This window comes from Cinclus cinclus, chromosome 1 (genome assembly GCF_963662255.1).
Source record: "Cinclus cinclus chromosome 1, bCinCin1.1, whole genome shotgun sequence".
In the NCBI taxonomy this organism is placed as follows: domain Eukaryota; kingdom Metazoa; phylum Chordata; class Aves; order Passeriformes; family Cinclidae; genus Cinclus; species Cinclus cinclus.
In genome coordinates this window covers 99,565,875-99,587,290 of record NC_085046.1, presented here as the reverse complement: position 1 = coordinate 99,587,290, position 21,416 = coordinate 99,565,875, and the positions used below count along the sequence as shown (strand labels likewise).

Below are 21,416 nucleotides of genomic sequence, written 5' to 3'. Positions count from 1 at the left end.
TCTGCACACTACAGGCAAAGAAGAGGCAGAACATTCTCTTAACCTGCAGAGGTAAAGCCAACCTACTTCTAAATAAATTCTTACACCAATTCAGAACTGCAAAAAACAAGCCAGTTATATTTTGCACACATTTTAGTAACTTGACCCACATTCCTATAAATATAAAAAGCAACTTTTATTACAAAGTATACATTCTCTTTATAAATACAATAATTACTGTGTATACAATCCCCTTTAATACAATACACACATTGTGGTGTTCAAAATCAGTGTCATTCATATAAAATACTATCTTAGTTTTTAATGGAATATTTTTTCACCCACATACATTATTTTGCAGTGCTAAAAAGGTATGAATAATTTGGGTTTTTTTCAAAGGACAGAACGGTATTTACAAGCAAACATGATCCAAACAGCACAGGCAGATTCAGGGTACACAAACACTCGTACACGAACTGCAAGTCGCACTTGGTCTCCCCTACAACAGATTATTTCTTCACAAAAAGCAGACCTATATGACAAAAAGAAACACAGGAGTAACAGACAATCCTAAGACACTGTTAAAATTTTTGATTACACAGTGCACTTTTTTTAAAGTTTGACTAGCATTTAAGTAACAATGAATATCATGAGTCCATTAATACAAATAATAAAACTGCTCTATAGTGCAAGGCCTGTTGCCTTGGAGAAGAATGACACAACTGCTGATCATTTTTAACAAGTGCAGCAAAATTAAATTAACCCCATGTTCTTCAGTTCAATACACAAGAGGTCTATCACCACTGCATCACCAATGTAACCTAAAAGCTCTGTACCCCATGATCCATTACACATACCACAGCACTCTTCCTCCAGTTTTAACCTAAGGAAATTAATTTTCTTTAAAACTCATTATTTAAAAATTAGTTGAAATTAGCAATTAAGGATTACTATTTAGTTTTAAGATATGTCTATATCTTTACACTTAGACTTACCGAAGACATGTGGCAAATGCTCTCCTGGCATTTCTGTGCACAAAATGGATGGGAAACCCTTTGAAGGTGTGACCATCAGGTACCGCTCTCCTTACGGAATCCTGAAACTCTTCATTTCCTGCAGAAACACCTGTTGTGCGTTCAAGCTCATAGGCTGCTAATGCTGGTGACAACAGATAGGAGAGCTGGTCATCCCAAACAGTAGCAAGGCCAAGATCCTGGGAGGCAAGTCACAGAACGATGATAACTGTGCAGAAGGAACATCAGGATATGCCTAAACTTGCCTACAGTATAGATTAAAATAAATCCAAGTATCTTTATATTGGTAGTTAATGGCAGTGAACTCATGAAGCAGTGAGATTTGTGTATTGACTCACACACCAACTGGGAGAAGCAAACACCACCGCCAGAAGTGACACCACAAGTATCAAACATTGATCAAGGAATGAAGTTAAACTATTAGACTTAAACAGTAGGCCAGCAGAGTTTGAAACCAGATGTTTCAGCTACAGTATCTCTGCATGAAATGTAAGAAGATATGCATAAATACACAGCAAAAATATGGAAAACACCAATTAAGATTCACCTGACATTTTTTTCAAATGTCTTAAGGAAAACCCTTTCTGAAAAAATGATGCACAACAGCTCCCCAAAATACAAAGGCACCTTCTTCTACTACCCATCTTCCCACCATGTTCATGTACTTTTCTCCTACCATCCCAAATGCAAAGAAGTAGAAAAATCTACCACGTACGTATTCAACACTGCGTAAGACTCATACTCTGAGAATTACTTTGCCACCCTAAAGGCTGAGCATCGTGAGGAGAGATAAAAACAGAATCATTCAAAAAACCTCATTAAAAACTGACATAAGCTAAATGGGACTTAAAATATCATTGCCTTCATGTCCAGCACAGGAGGTATAATTTCTGGCACATTATACCTTGTAAAAATCCTGATAAAGGACAAAATCAACTTCTAAAAATATCTCTTATTTTGTAAAGCAGTCAGATTAAGATCAGAAAAGCTGAAAGCCTGCTTTATCTAGGAACCAGAAACATTTGTGCTAGACTGGCAAAGCCCACTAACAACTAGATTTCATCTCCCTGGTGCATTTAGAGACCCCTCACATGGGTGGTCCGCAAGTGCCAGTAAGCTGAAGATCACAGACACAGAATGAGGGGAAAAGGCAGGGTGGGGGGGGGGGGAAGAGCCCACTTATGAGGCTACAGATCACCACTGCAAATAATAGTAAGTATGATGACTAAACTGGCTCATTACAGTCTTCCCAAACATTTTTTTCAGTTAATTCACTTTTCCCATATCACATTTCTGCAAAAGCTAAGCTGATGGAATACACATTGCAAAGATACAAATATGTGAACTAACAAATGGCTATCCAAAACAAGTATACAATTAATACATGAACCTCTATTACCATGACAGATCACTGCCAATCTTTCTCACCTTTCTGTGTTCAGAGACCAGTATCCTCAGCTGCACTTCTATCTCATTGCTTGTTACAGCAGCATCTATTGTAGAAGCACACAGAGGAGGAAAAGGGGGAACTGAAGATGTTGCTCCAGGAGGACATACAGATTTTATTGCCTCTCCACTCATGGGTTTCCATTTAGATTCATCATGCAGGTCAAACACACACACCTCCACGGCATCAGAGGGCTGACAATTTCCAAAGAACTTTTGATGGTTGAAGATACAACCTATTGTGCGATATGGATACAGTGGCTTGGGTTGTTCAACTAGAGGAGGGTCATCAGGGTTGATAGGTCTGTGGATGTACCTAGTTAAAAAGATTCAATTTCTTATTAATACAACTTATTTCAAGGCAAGGTAAAAATATTTAGATGGGAGAGATATAGCCATTTTTCCTTTAAAAATACAAGCCAATTTTGTCATCAATTTTCTCCCCCAAAATGGCATTCATTTGTTTACAGAAATGTAATTGTACACTCTTTGGAAGCATAATATACAATCAAATAATACATAGCTTTTAGTCTTTAAATCTAGAAAAATAAGCTGCTTAATCAAGCAGTTAAATTTTGCAACTATAAGAACATGTTCACACAGTTTCCCTGTTCTTCATCACATTTGGAGAAATGCACCTGCAAATGCTAATTACAGGACACGCAGACAGCAGCAAAACAGAACTGCTTGTTTTGAACACTGGAAAGAACATGTTCCTGAAGCTTAGTATGCCAAACTAACATGTGCCCTTCTCAAATGACTCAAGTCAAGAGAAGATCTCAGAGAACTTAGAGAGATTTCTGCGGGGTTGGTGGGGGGGGGAAGGAGGAAGAGGGTAAATAATGCAATACTGATTTTGCTGATGAAATCAAGCAAAAAATATGGGGTCCTAAACAATCGTGTCAGATTTAATCTCCTTTACAAATGATGGCAGCAATAGCATCGATGGCAATCAGTTGCCATAAGACAAAAAACAGCTACCATACACTATTAAAGATACTGATACCTTACAAACTGGTTAAATACTTCTCCTCATGCTGAATCAGTTATTTTCCAAGCAAAAGCAGTAGACAGAAAAAAAGAGTCAAAGACAAACATCACCTGGATTACATGAAAGGGTATAAAGATTTTTTAAAAACCCACAACAGCAAAAAATATCCTACATAAACATCAATATATTTTTTTTTTCATTTTCCTATATTCTTTTTACTCACCTATGTCCTGTTAAGCTCTCCCAAAAAGTAATTGTTCCATCAGACCCACAAGTGACTACCCAAGTATGGGGGACTCCTTTTGCTTTTGTTCCAACACACACAAATGCTTCCAATCCAAACCCAAGAAGAAGACTGCACAGAAGGTTAGCATGGTCTTCACAGTCACCCTAGACAATAAATACTGATGAGCTGTTTGGAGTATTAGGCATGGATAAAACCTTAAAGAAAGAATACAGTGCTATTTCTCACACCGCCATTTAACAAGTCTTGTTATTCTCCTATTTATCTAAAGCATGTATCAAAAGTCAAGGTTTTACTATTCAAACTACACAAGTTTTAGTTTTCTGTAATAGAACAAATGAGTTTAAAATGCATGTTCTAATGACAGACAGTTGATACTGTTTGTTCAAATACAGTGTATCATTAACACTGGGAAACATGATTAAAAAGATACCTCCAAGTAACAAAAAACTAGAATCTATTGACCTGCAACAACAAAACCAATATTCTAATTAAATGTAAAAATATATATAAGGCAGACAACTAAGGCAGGACTAGAAATTATGCAGTATTTTCACACAGTTAGGAATTCTTTCACTTAATAAAATGTAATTCTACTGGTATATCACTTTCTTGAATGTGCTGTCAAACTTCAGAAATTAGACAAAGATAAAACAAGGTCCCCTACAGATCTAACTTTAAAACATCTGGGAATCATATGCAGCTGTTTTTTCCTTCAGTCACAAAAACATCTATTTCAAACATATTACTACCACTGATAATTCACAGAAAACAATTTCCAAATGCAATGTCTAATATCCTTTGTCTCTTGAGTTCTTTACAGATGTGAGCTGTAAAGTAAGAACAAAAATTGCTCGAACAATGAAGGCTTCATAACACAAAGTACCACATTCAGAAGCGGAACAGTAAGGCTCTTTAGTCAAATAATTGTTCAGAATATTGAAAATGTAAAATTCAGAGATCTTGGATGTATCAAGACAACACAATCTTGCCCTATCACAGCACAAAAATGAAATATGCAGAAAAGTAGGCTTAAACAACTTTGTAGTGAACCTGTGTTATTTTAATACTATTATACCACTTCCCACAAGAAAAATAATGATCTAGCTGGTGTCTCAGGGGCTAAATTCAGTTATTTTCCATACAGCTTTCCACTTCTGACTTAAAGGAACACCTTTCTCTGTGCCTCCAAACACAGCAGTCCTCAAAGTCCCTACTGTCACCTACATCTGAAACCCAGGGGGCAGCACGTATGCATCACCTGATATTCAGAGACAACAGTACGTGGCCTTGGAGGCAGATATAAAATCTGGGATCCAGCTCCTGATGCCCTGAACACATCTTTTAAATGCAAACACATCAGTGACCTTATTTTTGAAGGCAGAAGTATCTTCATGGCAATGAAAACCCCTGACCACTCCAAAGAGGTATCAAAAGTGATCACTTTTACTTCTGCTCATAAAACAGAACAGCTATAAACCAGAATCAGTTACAATCTGTTTTGTTTATTATAGTCATATGATAAAAATGCCAGACCACCAAGAACTAGGCTGATACTTCCAGTGAAAATTCCTATCTTGCAAAAATGGCACATAAAAACCATCAGCATACTTCAGCCCCTCTACTGAAAAAAAAAACAAAACCAAAAATCAACCCCAAACCAAAACAAAACAAAACAAAAAAATAGGACACAAAAAGACAAACCCAAAACAACCAAATCAACAAAAGAGAGAAGAGTAAAGAGACTTTTTCTAGTCTTCCTGGATTAGTTCAGAATTCTACCTAGTGTCCTGCACAGTAGCAGGGATCCATTGGATGATAATACGTGTTCTTAGAAATGCAACAGAAGAGAAGTAGTTTCAGTGTCAAAGAGATGCACTGACAAATGGACCCTAACTACAGCAGTAAAGGAAGTCCACTCCAAAGCTTTCTTGTCTACTATTTAGCACCTGTTTCTCTTTAAAAACACCTCAAGCACGACCGTAACAGAACCTTTCCGAATGTGATTTTAATGCACGTATTCGCAGCCTGTTTTAAATTCCCGACTGCTGTTAGAAGAGGACACCTACCCCGCAGCAGCGCCACACAGGGGGCACTGTCACGCACCTTGTTCCTGCACAAGAAGGCGAGCAGGGTGCACCACTGCTCCTGTTTTCCGCCGCCCCCGCCGATGACCGCGGCTCTCTCGTGGCCCAGGACGCTGACGAAGCGCGCTGCCTGCCTGGGTGTGTCCAGCAGCCGCCCCGCCCGCAGAGGTCTCACGTAGGAACACACCGGCCGGTTCACCCCGTTTTCATCCTGAACACGGCAAATGTGGTTATTTAACAGCCGCGCAAGAGTCCCAAAACGTTAATCTTAACTTAAGACTTTTTTTTCCTCTGGGATGTATTCTCCCTGGAACAAGTACCACTTAGAAACAGAGAGACGCGAAAATACACCCAGAATTAGGACACAAGACCATTAAGAAACTCATTTAGAGACGTCACAGGTTTCATTCTTGCTCTGTCACTCACAGGGCATTCTGGACTAAATGTCTGAACACCAGGAACAGCACAGGCTGAAATTAATTTTCTCAAATTGGTGAGGAACTGTTCATACTCTCCTCACTTTCAATTTCCACTTCATCACCAAGTATAAAAACAAGTCAGAACAAAATCTCACATGCCAAATTCCACAACCACCCCAAAAAACCTTCCCCCAAAAGCATCAAACATTCAGCAACTGATTCTAGCATTTAAGAGGTGTCTATTTGCTTCTGAATTTGAATAGTCTAGCTCTTGTCAAAACAGCAAGCAACAAAAATTACTCAAAATGAAGAAACTACATCTATTAGGCAACTAGATCTAGTATCTAGATCTAAATTAAGCAGTAAAACTAATATGTTCTAAGTTCTTGCAAAAATGAAAAAATGAGATGACTTTAAAAAGGGTCTGTTTTATTACACCTGCAGGCAAATACTATGACTTTCATCTATTAAAACCATTTCAAGAAACATAGAGGTCTTCAGTTCCTCACTGAGCTAAATTGGTACTTTTACGCTCATATATTTTTAATATCAAAGCTTTTTAAATCTTTGCACCTTCAGGAAATTATGGTCTCATATTTTTACTGTAGTCACATATTGTCCCCGTTAAAGTTTTGTCATGCTTTTCCAGCAAGCTGGAAGAAAAAAAAAAGCAGCATTTTTTGAGACTGACTGGAATCCTGTTGAAAACTATTTCACAGCTCAAAAGCAATTTAAAAAACCCCACAGGCAGGATTTATTTTTTAATATTGTCTCATGTATATCTAATGCCTGTTTCTGCATTACTTATCCAAAACTTGATAATAACTAAATTATCAAACTAATGTAATAAACTAGTTTCTGTTCCCAGACAGTTTTACTAAGATTTGCTATGGCAAATGTGAGACTGAAGATAAGCTCTATATAGGTACTAATCTAGGGGTCTAGTTCCTCTCCTATTTAATTACAGACTTGTTTATCTATTTGGAAGGGAGTTTGTTATTCTCACAGCAGCCTTCATAGTGCTGTCTTTTAGATTTGTGATCAGAACAGTGCTGTGAACAAAACAGTGTTTTAGCTGCTGTTGGGCAGGGCTTCTACAATATCACACTGCCTGTTTCTCATTCTGACACCACACAGCTGTAGGTTCAGGCTGGTTAAAAAGCTGGAAGGGGACACAGCCAGGACAGCTGACCTCATCTGACCAAAGGGATATTCCTTGCCATATAGTATATGCTCAGCAATAAAAACAGTAGCGGTGGGGAACTGACTTTTCCTAAACTTGTCCCTGCTTGGGAGACTGTCAAGGCATCTGTCTGCTCTAGGAGGGGGTGAGTGACTGTCTTTGCATCACTGTTTTTCCATTTTCCTTTTCCCTTTTCCTTTCCCTTATATCAACCCACTAACTTTTCCTTGCTTTTCCCCTTTTTATTCTTGCTCCCATCCCACTGATGTGGAGTGAGAGAGTGATAGGGTGGGTGCTCAGCTGCTAGCTGGGATTTGGAAGTTCACATCAGTCCTGCACACTCGGGCACAGCCAGAAGGGAAGTTGTAGCCTCACTGAAGAGCAAGGCACAGATTGCTTCAGGACAGTGCTTTGAGATAAGAAGTTACTGTGGTAGGAAAATTGCCACTATGCAGGGTAAATTCATAGCATGAAAAAGGCAAGGATCATACCATTCCTTTTACTGAGGAGCAACTGATATAGCAATTTATCAGACTCTAGTAATTATGACTGTAGTTGTGTGACATAAACCAGAAAGATTGCATTGCAGACCACAAAGAGTTCAAATATTTTGAGGATGTGTTCCAATAGATCTAGAAGTCCATTTTTGTAACTGTTTTATCTGATAAAAAATTTATCTAAAATAGTTTGTACAGATCACATAAGTCTCTGCCATTTGTGAGTATTCATGGACAAGACTAAGCAGGCTTTTTCACCTGGTGCAACAGAGGTAGTCAGAGCAACCCTCCTGTCTGCGTCGTTCCATTAAGCTTCAGTAGACAAACAGAAGTTCAGTCCTTACAAATTTAATTTTTTTGCACAATACACCACATTAGCCCTGACCTGAACATAACCACATCATAAATCTATACATATTTCACATAAAGTTCAAAATAAAAAGACAACTTAAAGAAAGGATCAGTCTATTTGTAGAATTGAACTGACAAACCTGTGCAAAGATCTTTACCAGCCTTGTGTTGTGGGTAGGCCTGATCTGCAGGTATTCTCTCCACCACTGCTTAGCATACACAAGAAATAAACGCTCTTTTTCTGCTGTTTTCTGACGTTCCAAACTGAACTGCAGATAGGAAAAAACAAAACCAATCCTATACATACTAATTCCAAACAGGAGAAATGCCATAATCAGTCAGTACATTAACACCACATCCCGGCATATGTAAAATAAAGCTTAACATTTTAAGTGTGTCATGCAAATCCATAGTATTTTTACATGGAAATCCAATTAAGAAAAACTCCAAGTTGTATTTCTTGTTTGTAGGCTCATATATTAGGCTTGACTTAAGTACTGTTTATTTTAAGTAATGTATTTCTGCACAGGACTGCTCAGATTTTAATGTGCAGGAGAATATCTGCATGGACCTTCACGCATTTACTGGCTTTCCAAGCAGAATAGCTAACTCAAAATTACTGTTTCACATGGGAAAGAACAAGAAAACATAGACTACCTGAAGAAAATTAGATATATTGCATCTTTCTTTTTTTCTTCAGAGGTTTTGATATAAGTAATTTGAAAAACCTATGACAGTAATATTTTCAGTAATGTTTAGTATAGACAATGTAGTTTTAAAAAGGTAATTATATTTAAATTTAAAAGAAGTATTAAAACATTCAAAAATCCCACAGTCCTCAACATCTACAATTCCATATTGAGCTTCCCCCCACCAACAAAAAATAAGTTAGCCCTTCCAGAAAATACTTACTTGAGTACTAATTATTTCTGAAGAAAGTGTCTTATTAAGATGCGGATACATTTCCAGTCTGATGTTTAAAACACCAACAGAAACTTTTGATTCTGTACCTTTGAAAGAAAATACATTTTCATCAGTTCTCTCATATTCAATTTGCTTAGACTATTTCTGCCAGGCAGTGGCAAACTATTAAAATATGTATGTTAGCCTTATACAATCACAAAAACTAACTAAACTTCTTTAAACATAGGCAAAGTAAGAATCTTTATTTAAATTTAAACTCAAATGAGGCTGTAAGAAAGCATTGTATGACAAAAAAAAGGACACAATTATCCAAGGCCCTGTTTGCAGCCAGTACTGGGGTATATGAGATGAATTCTAGAATGGTACAGTAGAAATGTGTAGAATAGGCATCTAAAATCAAGTCAGAGAATCACACAGTGTAAATGTGCCTACTCCTACTGATTACACAAGTAGCTCAAATTTAAATAGTTGGAAATAAGTGAAGTTCATCTTCCCCCAGGACACAGCTCATTATGAAGGACCCTGGCTGTCATAAAAAGAGATTAATCAACTTGAAAAATCTCCCCAAAACAAACAGATGAACAACAATGCCCTCAACTTAATGTTATCGCCTAATGTTGAAAATTTTAAATTACATAAACAACAGATTACAGATAGGTCCATAAGCAACAGAAGCAATGGAAGCCTCACATAATAGTTTATCTGTTTATCTGAGATGGCAGCATCCTTTGATGTTCTTGATGATTTTTGTACAATGACAGGATTTTGAAAAGGAGAAAAAGCACTGGATTTATTGGATTGATACTTTATTACTTGGGAAAAAAGCTAATGAGAATTACATTTAATCTGCTCCATCACCCATCCAAGACTTAAACTCAACTTATTTGCTACACATTTCCAAGCCGTTATAGATAATTAAAATCAGAGCAGCCTGGGTTGGATGAGGTCTTAGAGATCACCGAGTTCCAATCCCCCCTGCCATGGGCAGAGACACCTGCTACAAAATCACATTGCTCAGAGTTGCATCCAACCTGCCTCGAACACTTCTCAGGATGTGGTATTCACAGCTTCTCTGGGCAACCTGTTCCAGTGCCTCACCACCCTCACAGGAAGGAATTTCTTCCTAATATCTAATCTAAATCCACTATCATTCAATTTGAATCCATCCCCCCTTGTCCTGCCATTACCCACTCTTGCAAAAAGTCTTGTAGGAAGTCATGAGAGACCTAGTCTTTTTCCACTAAATCATACCCTAAAAATTTGGGTTGTAACCCCTGAGAGGAGGACCGGGGACAAGTGATGCACAAAAATACATGCAAAAACGATTGTTAAACACCTAAACCAAGCCATTCAGAAAACACACTTCCAGCTACTGGGATAAATGGGAGCAGAGCAGAGATCCCTTACTCCAGCAATTGTTAGTTTGTTATGAAAGGCACACAAGCTAGATTTTACTCTCCTGTGCACTGCTCAGATATATTCCTTGAGATAAAGTACTGGATTTTTGTTTGGTTGGTTTCATTCTGACAATTTAACCAGATTTTGCAGATAATCAATAGTGGGAATACCCAGACACGAGGACCATTTTTACATGGGACTTGGAACACTCATTTTTAGCAGCTTGGTAACAGAAAAATCTGGCCATTAAGTCTTCTAGGCATTTTCTAAGGATACTTTACAGTTACTTCTGAATTAAATAGATCAAAAATACTGCTTTAAGCTTGTAAACAAGCTCAGTACCCAGTATTTTAAGTCATCATAACATGCGTATTTTTCATCCTTACCTACACCCAGGAGTTCCACAGCGACATTTGTTATGCCATTCTCTGCAGCCAAGACAGACCTCCACTCCAAGAAATAGGATGCTACCAGTGTGGTCTCACCAAATGTGTCTGTCTTGATCAGAACCATGTGCACTGGGTCACATATAGATAACATAGTGGTTGCATCCACCATCTTACTTGAGTCACCTGCCGTTATTAAACCGAAATAAGACAGTAAGAATATTAATCATCCCAAGTTCTCCTCAGAATTTTAAAACAGTATGCAACAAAATGCAATGTATGTACTAAGTATAAAGAAAGATCTTGAGCCCAGAAGTGTAAGCAATGGTCCCATCTCTAAAACCATACTCATTTCAGGACAGAGTTACAGAGAGATCACAGAGAAGATAATATGAGTTTTGTAGTTGAGTACTGCAATGCAACTAGTTCAGAAAAACAAAAAATTTAAAATGGAATTAACATTTAAGAACAGATAAAGTTGGTCAATTTCAAGTTATTTTACAGTGAGAAAGAAAGAAAAGAGCAAGAGCAGAGAAAGATCTACAAGTGGCATAACCCAATTATGTAATCAGCTTTCTCAGGCAAACATGAAAAAAACCAGGAAAGAAATCCACTAAACAATATCAAACATATTTCACAGTAAATCTCAGGTCAGAAAATATCCCAAAAGCATCAGCTTTAAACCCACAATATTCTTTACCTAGGCTATCCTTGTGTATTTCAAGTAGAAAACCATCTTGAAAATCTGGCTCACAGGCACAGGGTACAGGTTTGGAACGGAAGCGCTGGTTTCGAAAATGTAAACACAGAGTGAAGGTAGAACAAATCTGGCCAGGCAGAGGCTCTGGTTCCTGAAGATGGTCCAGAAAAGCTTTTCCACCCAAAACCTGAAGGTAAAGATACCTCCGTGTTGGGTCAATGCTAGCTGTAAAGTGTAGCAATAAAAATGAAGATACTACAAACAGATCTTAGAAAGCTTAATTTGTTAAATATCAGACAACTAACAGGGGACTAGCAAAAGAAGTTTATTTGAAACACGTGCTTAGGAGAAAGTGATTTTAAAATATATGGAAGTTATTTTAGTGCAAAGTAAATGAAATAATATCAGAGAATCATATTTAATGCAACACTGATTGCTACATGAGCTTACTCCCTGCGGACAAGCAGAGGAAACAACCACCTTTATGCCAGTTCATACTGGACTACTAATTCAGATGGCAAAAATCACAGCCTTCAAATTTGTTTCAAAACTATGATCCAAATATTTAAATAAACAAACATACTTTTTTTTAAAACTGGTGGTTCTCTGTCAACAAAATGTGTTGATCGTTTTGAAGCCAAAGTCCTCTCCGTTTCATTCACATCCTGGAATTAAAATTAAGATTTTTTAAGGATTCAAGGGATGTAACAGTGCTCTTATCACAGTCTTCTAAAAATTAAAGAATTCTCCATTTCATCTGAATGCCATTCCTTATGTATGCTCCCTTCTAAAACTGAACAAATATTTTCAGTGCAGTATTATCACCAAACCAATTGCAGCATATGCACTAATATCTGCTCCTATAATGTCTCAAATCAGCAACGTCCTTACAAAGCTCCAGAAGCAGCACAGTTTCACTTTGTCAAAACACCACATTGGTAAGAGGAACAAGCAGAAATACTCCCCCTCTTCAAAAGCTACATACAGTTACAAATTTAAGTTCCTTCATAACATCATCAATGATTCCCCGCTGTCTTAGGGCTTTTATCAGATCTTCCGTGGACAGCTGCTGATGCTCAGGCGCCAGCTCTTCTCGTATAGTCTCAGCAAGAACTTCTCGTATCCTCCCATGGACATCCATCTGAAAGAAAATTCATTATGTTACAAATACCACCTCTCTGTATGGCAGCAGGTACAGCTTACCAATTAAGTCTGTAATGCCAAGAGTGTTTTCCTAGGAACACAGAAACAACTACACTGAAATACTGATCGTTTCAGAACTAATCAAATGAGCCACTATCTTACAGAAGCAGCTCTCCCAGTAAAAAAAATTAAAAGCATACAAAACCCAGGTGTTTTCACTGCTCTTTTACAGCAACCTAACTTAAGCTTCCCTCCTTACAAAAAGGTCAATTACAAAATAGTCACTGCTCTAATTTCTTGTCTCCCTCAAAAATCAAGCTTAATACAATACTTCCTTATTTTTTAGGGTAAAAAATCTGGTTTTTTTTTACAGGTAAGGCACAAAAGTCGTAGATCACCCCTGCAAATTTTTCCTGTACTCAAAAGGAAGTCTGAGAATGCCTGCCCATCATCTGAGCTGTGAAAGCAGATGGACTTATAGAGTTGACTCTCCCACTGAAAGGATGTTAAGGACACAGCCATCGGATTAGAATCACAGAATGACCTTACTGGAAAACACCTTAAGGATCATCTCGTTCCAAAGCCCCGGCCATGGGCAGGGACACCTTCCACCAGACCCGGTCACTGAGAGCCCCACACAGCCTGGCCTTGAACACCTCCAGGGATGGGGCATCCACAGCTTCTCTGGGCAACCTGTTCCAGTCCCTCAGCACCCTGCTCTCTTTCAATTTGAATCCAGCTCCCCTCGTCCTGTCACTACACGCTCTGTTAAAAATTCTCCTTCTTTCTGAAGGCAGGCTCCCTTCAGGTACTGGGAAGGCTGCTATAAAGTCTCCACCGAGTCGCCTCTTCTCCGGGCGGCACAATCCCGGTTCTCCCAGTTGGAGCCTTTCCTGGAAGCAGAGGTGCAGCTCCCCTCTCTAATCATCCCGCCGGCCTCCTCTGGACCCGCTTCAAGAACCCCGCTCTCCTGGGTGGCAGGTAGGAATAGTCACCCCGCGCTAACAAGCGACATGGGAGTTTACCTGCCCCTCAGTTCAAGACCCTCGCTCAAAAAAGCAACAAGAAAACGACAAAGCGGCGCCTGGAAACCACCTGCAGCGACCCAAGCCGGGAAAACAAAGCGGGCGCTGCCGCCACCAGCGGCGGGGTGACACCGGCAAGGGGGCCGGCACAGCCCCCTGAGGGCCAGGGGAAGTGTCTCCGGCGCCGGGCCGCGGCGCCAGTCCCACCTTGAGCAGCTGCTGGTGGATGATCTGCTTCAGCTCCGAGGCTTTCTCCGGCGGCAGCGACATGGCGGAGCCGGCCAGGAGCGAGCCCCAACGGCCTCGCAGCGAGCGCGGGCAGCGCCGGCACCGCCCCCTGGCGGCAGCACGTGAGGGCGGCTTCCGCGCCCCGCTTCCTTCCTTCTTTCGTTCCCTCCCTTCCTTCCTTCCTTCGTTTCTTCACTGCCTGCTTCCCTTCTCCCTTCCTGGCCGGCATGTTCGTCCCATGCGACCGCGGCGGGGGCTCCGCTGCCCCCGACTTTAAAGGCTTCACTCTGCTCATGGTGAGTCACGCTCCTGCTTCCCCTTTCCCCCGCCCTCGGTCGGTTTGAGGGGTCAGCCCTGTGCCGAGGGCTCCGCTCCGCTCCTCTCCTCTGGGACGGGGCACGGGGGGCTCTGGTGTCTCTCCGTGCCCTGCCCGAGGGTCGTCCCTGGGTACTTGTCCGCGGGATAAGCGGAGAAGGCGCAGGGGGGGCGGTGTGTGTGGAATCTGCCGAGGAAAAGAGGGTTTGGAGGGCTCTGTCTGCAGCAGAGCTCAGCGCGGTCTGCTCCGTTTCTGTCAGCTTCTCCCTCCTCAGAACCCCGGCTTTGCCCCTGTCAAGACGATCCGTGCCCAGCTGCAACAGCTTCGTTTTATTTCAGAGTAATAGCTACGTGCTGTTGCTCTAAAAATTAATGCTCCCTATGTGCGTTTGCTGGATTTGCAGTACCCGTGGGTTGCCACTGCAACAGAAGCCTGGGATTGGTTTTTTGTGTTGTTGTTGGTTTTTTTTTGTTTGTTTTTTTTTTTATTTAAATGCGATACATAAATGTTTCCGATGGGGGGGGGGGGGTGTGTGGAATAATTCTGCTACATTTAAATCTCGGATCGGGATTGTTTTAGGAAGTGTTTTTTATCGCCTTCACAGAGGATGTGACATCAGTGTCGGTGTGGGACGAGCGCTCCAGCGCAGGCTGCCGAGGGGCAAACCCCGTCCCTTCTTCCCCCTCGCTGGGTTAGCTGCCGGGAGCCCCATCGCTTCCCGGCCCGGGATGATGACTGTGCAGGCTGCGCGGGAAGTCATTCCCGGTCAGCTGACAAGCAGCAGGAAACGAGCAGATCGCTGTCGAGCTGCTCGCCTGCACGGGCGAGGAGCTGGTTACTCAGGGTACCACCCTCTGTCAGCCCCAAATCCGCTGGCTCTCCGCAGTGGGCATCAGCAGCAGTTCTTGGATTTCATTATAAATTAGAGGAAAGCAACCGAACGCTTCGTGGTTGTCTTCCTGTAATAGTTTCTTTGGAAGGATACAGACTCTTGACTTTTTCTTTCCATGTCGTCGTATTAGTCGTATTAATGCTTCCATTGATGATAACCCACAGCAATTCCTATGAAATTAATTTAAGGGCACCCTTAACATTTTCATCCTTAAAAAAAATGAAAACCTACTCTTGTCTATGAGTCACTCTGAGATTTAGAGGCTTAATATGTAATACCAGAACTGCCTTTGGGCACCATGTGAGGTTTGCCAGTCTCAGATCAGTGGTTTTTACCTACTCTCAATCCAAAAATGTGGGGGAAGGAGGTAAGTTTTCAAACTGTTCTTTCAGTTTACAATGAGATGGAATTATTCACAGAAGTGGCCAGGATGTTTATTGTTGGACAGGGACCAAATCCTGTATTTACCAGTTCTTCTGGTAGGAAATAGTCACCTTTGCCAGAGGAGGAGCAGCCACTTGTAGCAATAATGTTTGACCAGATTTTAAGGAATTTAAGTTTTCACTACTTGAAGAGTGCCTTCTGCCATCCATAAAGCACGCTGTAATTTGGTTCACTCTGTTACTTCAGCCAGCAGTGTCTGTGGGAAATGTTGGTCAGCTGGCAATAGATCTGGTGATTTCCACACTTGACATGACTAAAGTTGGTTACTTCTACACCGATTGCCTGGTGCCAATGGTTGGAAATAACCCATATGCAACAGCAGAGGAAAACTCAACGGAGCTGAGTATAAATGCTGAAGGTGGGTATTGAATGCTGAAGGTATTTGCAGGGGGCATAAGAAGCACAGACATCACATTTACTTTTTTTGTTGTTACATTTTGCTGATGTGCTTAAATTAAGGTCAGTAATAACAGCTGCAGAAACCTACAGATAGGAACGTATTTACACTTCACAGAGGAAACTGTTCCTGTTGTTATTTTGGAAAACCAATTTGACATTTGGAACCAGTAAGAAATGTTGAATTTGAGCCATATTGCAGTCCAGCCAAAACTCTCAGTGGTGTTAATCCAAAGCAATATCAAGTGTGCACATACTTAAAATAAATTATTGGAATACAAGTTGAATTTCTGATTTAGAAGGATACTTATCCATTCTTCCTCCTTCCTAAATACCTTTGCCTTTTTCCCTGTGTAATGTTTCTCCCACTCCCCCTACAAATTCTTAGTTTCTTTCCTTACATTGATCATTGTATTTAATTTTATTTCTTTTACTCTCTTAAATCACTAGAAATCTCAGAATATATCTGTCAATCTTTGCAAAGATGCATATGTTGTCTGAATCATTACAGGAGACAAATCTTCATATATCTTTCATAATTCAATCCTTGAATTTAGTACAACTGAAACTAAGATGATGAAAATACAAAGCACAGAAATGTGTGCTTTTAACACAGTGGATGTTACCAGGCTTTCCCATATGAATTGATGGCTGAAAAGTTTAATATCCTGAAGTTTGTAAATGGGGTAATTCTAGATATATTTAAACCTAGATCTCTTTCTCAATTTCTGCTTAACAAGACTTAATGGTTTCTTCTTGTAGTGTACTCGTTACCATCAAAGAAACTTGTAGTTCTGCAGATCAGGTCTCCTTTTATAAAGGTATGTATGTTCATTTATTGTTCTTACTTCACTATTTGGTTTGAATAGTTCTGCTGGCAAATATTAAGTGGCCTGGCAAAATTATTGTTCTACTTCATGCTGTGACACCTTGTGCAGTTGTTGCAGTTTTACTTATTTCTGCATTCACTGACAGTTGAGGTTTTGCTTTTGTTTTTCCAAGCCCCACAATAGCTGCCTGTGTTGGTAGATTTTAGTGTAAATATCTCCTTAGTTATTAAGAGTCATGAAAATACAAAATGGTCTGGGGTTTGTCTGTTTATTTTTTTTCCCCTTTACATTTATAGTTTTTGTGTGTTCTTTGTAATAGCTTTGCTCTTTTTTGTATCATGCCATTTTAATTATTTCATAGTATTCTATATTCATTTTAACAGCATTCATTTGGTAAAAATGAGGAATTTAGTATTACTCATTAACTGGACAGTGGCTGTAACTTAAAATAAGCAGAATGCCATGACAAAAAAAAATTGTGTTGCAGTATTTTAGCAATTCATTGTGGAAAATATTGTGTGATCCTGCCATACCATCATGCTCTAAAGCTTTTTCCTTTGGTATCAATGACACACAAACCAGGTGGTAGTGTTGTTGTTGACATGGTCTTAATGATAATTCTTAAAATTCTACGTGTAGTTTTGCTTAAGTAAACAACCAGGGCAGTTCTCTGCTTCTTAATAATATATCTGGGGCTGAAGACCAAGTGGATATGAAGAATAATTTACATCACTGCTGAACATTACATATAACTCCTAGTACTGTTAAGGGCACATTAAATTTTTCACTTTTTTGTCTGTGTCTTTGCATAAAGAACAAGTACAGGCCATTCTGTGAAACCCTGCTTTCTTGGGTGAAGAGCAGCAAATGTGCCAGGGTTGTCCTTCTGTCCAGCAGCCACGCGTACCAGCGCGATGATGAGCAGCTTCTGGGGTATGTTCCTGTCCCTAAAAGACCTAACTGATGTTTCTGGGGTTTTTCTGACTGACATATTTCCCTCTACTTCCATGTCCTAAGTACTTTTGGCATGGTGTTTTTGCTTGCATGTGTGCATTGGTCATAAAATGCTTAGTATGGTATTAAAACGTGATGTAATACAGGATTAGTCACTGAATTTTCTGGATTACTACTGTCAGAAGTACTGATCAAATGAAAAGCTGTAAGCAAATTACATTTGGCCTCCATTGCCTGAGTTTTAACTTCTTGTGCTGCAGGCAGTGTCAGGGATTAACTGCTGACATACAGGTCACAGGTTAGATTTTTAATATTTGATTGCAGTAGTGATTAATTTCTGACCTCTTTGTCAACATTCTGCATTTGAAAGGTTTTCCTTGATACAGTAAGTTGTCTTTTATTTTTTTAATAGGAAGTTACCAGTTATTATTTGCAACTGCAAGGCTGCAATTGCAGTATTTTTTACTAGATGTTACCCATCCAAAAAATGGTCATTTCTTGCTGGATAAGGGCATCATCATTGGTGATTTAATGAGAAACAAAATTTTATTTCTGCAAGTAAAATCAGTATAAACAGTGTTTCTGCAATTGTTACCCTCAGGCTCTATAAATGTGGAGGGCTGCAGAGGAAGTTTAGATCTATGCACATCCCAGATAGAGTGGTAGATCCATACAGTTGCAGGATGGCCAGCTAAGATGGAATGAAATGAGAGGGACTGATGGTTATTTGATGAGGTCTAAGTCATAAGTTGTGACTTAAACCTTCCTAGCTCCCCCAGCACCACAGAACAACTCCCTTATAACAGATTTACTAAAGAGTGAGGGTAGTGCATTCAGAAAATACTTTTAACTTGACTGAAGTCTGAATGTGTTAGTAGTGTAGTTAGTAGTATATTATTACTAAAATACTGTATCATGGTGAAGTCCAAGTTTATCCTAACAGATTTTGAACTAATCACCACCTATCTGAAGAAAGAAAAAGCACATTTTATTTGTAAATTATTTTATCAACCATAAGCAGTTCCCCTGTTTATGTATTTGGCACTTGCCAGTTATTTGAGCCCCTAAAGGGGTACCCAAGTTCTATTTGTGGCAGAAAGTTGAGTAGTTTTGTACAGTTTTGAGGCCACAGGCTTACTTTCAAACTTTGACCTGAAGAGGGAGAGAATGTCAGAGCAGTTCTTCCCTGCAGGTACGAGGTCCTCAGTGCTTGCACCTTTTGTCTGCCACAATGATAACTGGGGTAGTGTCCTTCCTTGGCAGACTGAATGCATCCTTGACTTGTTTCTAGGACACCACTACGCTACCTGCTCACACCTGATCTGGAGAAAGCAGTTGGAGGCCACATGAAGGAGCTAAACTGGAAAGAAATGGAAAGAGTAGCGGCTTACCCTGGAATAAGTGATACAGAAAAAGTTCTGCACATACCTGGGGGTGGCATCACAAAACTGTTGTTTACTGAGAGGTGAGTTGCTTAAAGATAAGCACAGAAAAATATCAAAGGTCTTGGTTTTAGTACTTGGGTAAAATTATATTATAAACTACTGTGTTACAGGAAATGAGAAGTCCTTCTTTTTATAGAACTTTATAGGACTTTATATGAATAGAATTTCTTCCGAGTCAGACCCATAATTAAGAGGAAGACAAGTAGGGAGTCCTGGATCATAAAGTTAGAATAAGATAAAAATATAAGGGAATAGGCTAAAGAAGAATAATGAAGTCTTTACAGTTACGATCACAGTCAATCTCGTATCTGATACTATCCAAACCACAATTTGTAAACAGTAGAATTCTTGCACCTGTGCTACTTTAACTAAAACTGTGCTACTTTAACTAAAACTGTTTCCTGAGGCAAATGGTTCCAATGTCAGTTATACAAAAACACCCCCAAAACCCACAAACAAGTCTGAGCACTATGGATAAGTTAAGATTTCAGGGCCAGCAAAAAAATTAGATGTGGGGGTTTTGTTAAAAGGTGCATGCATCAGAAGTTGTGCTGAAAGCTGAATTTTTACTTTTTAGGAACTAATGCTCGTTTATAGCGCAGCAGTGTGGCTTTGCAAAATATGTGTTGTGTCAGGTGGAAAATTGACTTTTATTTTTTAATTGCTACTTTTGACACCTGGTCACACTGTTGCATTCAACAGCAGCAAAGTTACTAATGCCATGCTTACCTTCATATTGACTTCAGTATGGAAACAATATACAATTGCAAAAGAAAAGACCTGCCAGGATGTGAGGTAAAACATTTTAAAATAACCATCTTAATATTTAAATTAAAAAATGAGAATATTCTGAGTGAAGTAGTGATATGCAGCCTACAAAACTGCTTGTTTAAAATACGCAGAAAGATACAGAGTGATTGTATCAAAGGATGTGTGTAGGCACCTCACCAGCACAAAAATGCAAACTAAGTATGTAAAAGGCCTAAATACTCTTGCAAGATGTAAGATTCTTGCCTTGCAAAGTAAAGAACAAATTCAAGACTAAGAAAAAAAGAGCATGAAGTGTGAAAATGTGATCAAGGAAATCTGGAGAGGAAAAAAATATATATATTCATACATTTTTCATTTTTGGTTTTGGCTTTTCACAAGATATGTGCATATTGTTGCTGTTCTTAATACACAAATAAAATTGTTGTGGATCTAAAAACGAAATATAAATGCATGCTCATTTTTGTTGCAGCTGTTCAGAGGGAATCCAAATGGCAGTTCTTCTGAAATTTTGCTCAGAAGGAGACAACATCCCTGATGCATTTGTTCTTGTTAACTATCTTAATGAATGGCTCCAGCTAATTAGAAGTGAAGTAAGTACTGTTTGATCTAAAGTTCTTGCTTTCATATTTTATATCCATTATTTTCTTTGTTCTTCAGTCCAGATAGGTTAATTTTGGCTCTTGGTCATCAAGAATATGCCAAATAAAATATAGATTTGTATTAAAATCTCACTGGGAGTTTCCCCACCTGACAAAACAAATCTGAACACCAGTTCTTTTGTTTGACAGGTGTGGGCAAAAATTGTGTAAAGGTTTGATTGAGTTCTCTCTTCCAGTGCTCTTCTCTAAAGCAACCCACCGTGACACTGACACTTGTAGTGCTGCCCATTATTTTAATACCCGTGCCAGTCACATCATTACTGCTTAAAACTTAATTATTCTGGGTTTGTTGCAGAGCAACAATTCCACAGATCCTTCTTCACAGTGGAAGATACCGAGTTCTTGGCGCTTACTTTTTGGCAACGGTCTCCCACCTGCCCTCTTCTGATCAGCTCCGAACTCGCTGTGAGTCACGTGTGCGGTCACAGATGTCCCTTGAGGTGGTGATTACACAGTAATTGCCAAGGAGCAGCAGCTTGCTTTGGTGTCTACAAAAATGCTTTATTTAAGAAAAATTCCTTTTGTGTATGTGGGTAGCTAAGGAAATTAAGGTAATTTTCACAAACTCACCAAAGAAATATGTTTTGTACAGTTGTTTATTGAGTAACTTTGGTTGGAAGTTTTTTCTAATAAAATATTTTTAAGAAGCCTTTTTCCCTAGTTAAGTGTTACTA

At 39.4% G+C, this 21,416-nt stretch overlaps 2 protein-coding genes across 2 annotated transcripts; one reads left to right on the top strand and one right to left on the bottom strand.

Annotated features, from left to right (window-relative positions):
- Positions 1 to 366: 366 nt before the first annotated feature.
- CEP76 (centrosomal protein 76) lies at positions 367 to 14,092 on the bottom strand. Its single transcript, XM_062500860.1, has 12 exons — positions 14,015 to 14,092; positions 12,625 to 12,780; positions 12,223 to 12,304; positions 11,640 to 11,864; positions 10,940 to 11,125; positions 9,144 to 9,241; positions 8,372 to 8,500; positions 5,801 to 5,992; positions 3,674 to 3,840; positions 2,442 to 2,775; positions 975 to 1,192; positions 367 to 511 (listed from the first exon to the last, which is right to left on the bottom strand). The coding sequence occupies exons 1-12, from the start codon at positions 14,075 to 14,077 to the stop codon at positions 373 to 375; spliced, it is 1,989 nt and encodes a 662-aa protein (XP_062356844.1). The 5' UTR covers positions 14,078 to 14,092; the 3' UTR covers positions 367 to 372.
- A 159-nt stretch (positions 14,093 to 14,251) lies between these two features.
- PSMG2 (proteasome assembly chaperone 2) lies at positions 14,252 to 21,205 on the top strand. Its single transcript, XM_062500874.1, has 7 exons — positions 14,252 to 14,331; positions 15,874 to 16,045; positions 16,846 to 16,904; positions 17,728 to 17,846; positions 19,159 to 19,332; positions 20,553 to 20,673; positions 21,038 to 21,205. Exons 1-7 carry the CDS (start codon positions 14,263 to 14,265, stop codon positions 21,128 to 21,130), a joined length of 807 nt encoding a protein of 268 aa, XP_062356858.1. The 5' UTR covers positions 14,252 to 14,262; the 3' UTR covers positions 21,131 to 21,205.
- Positions 21,206 to 21,416: the final 211 nt, after the last annotated feature.

What these genes read in the sequence shown, in the direction of transcription:
- CEP76 (XM_062500860.1), bottom strand. Translation starts at nt 14,077, where the DNA reads ATGTCGCTGCCGCCGGAGAAAGCCTCGGAGCTGAAGCAGATCATCCAC. An exon ending in AGGAACTTAAATTTGTAACT is followed by an intron (nt 12,305 to 12,624) that starts GTATGTAGCTTT and finishes TTTTAATTCCAG; the next exon opens with GATGTGAATGAAACGGAGAG. An exon ending in TGTGGAACTCCTGGGTGTAG is followed by an intron (nt 9,242 to 10,939) that starts GTAAGGATGAAA and finishes TTTCTTTCAAAG; the next exon opens with GTACAGAATCAAAAGTTTCT.
- PSMG2 (XM_062500874.1), top strand. Translation starts at nt 14,263, where the DNA reads ATGTTCGTCCCATGCGACCGCGGCGGGGGCTCCGCTGCCCCCGACTTT. An exon ending in AAGGCTTCACTCTGCTCATG is followed by an intron (nt 14,332 to 15,873) that starts GTGAGTCACGCT and finishes CTGTTACTTCAG; the next exon opens with CCAGCAGTGTCTGTGGGAAA. An exon ending in TCCAGCTAATTAGAAGTGAA is followed by an intron (nt 20,674 to 21,037) that starts GTAAGTACTGTT and finishes GGTTTGTTGCAG; the next exon opens with AGCAACAATTCCACAGATCC.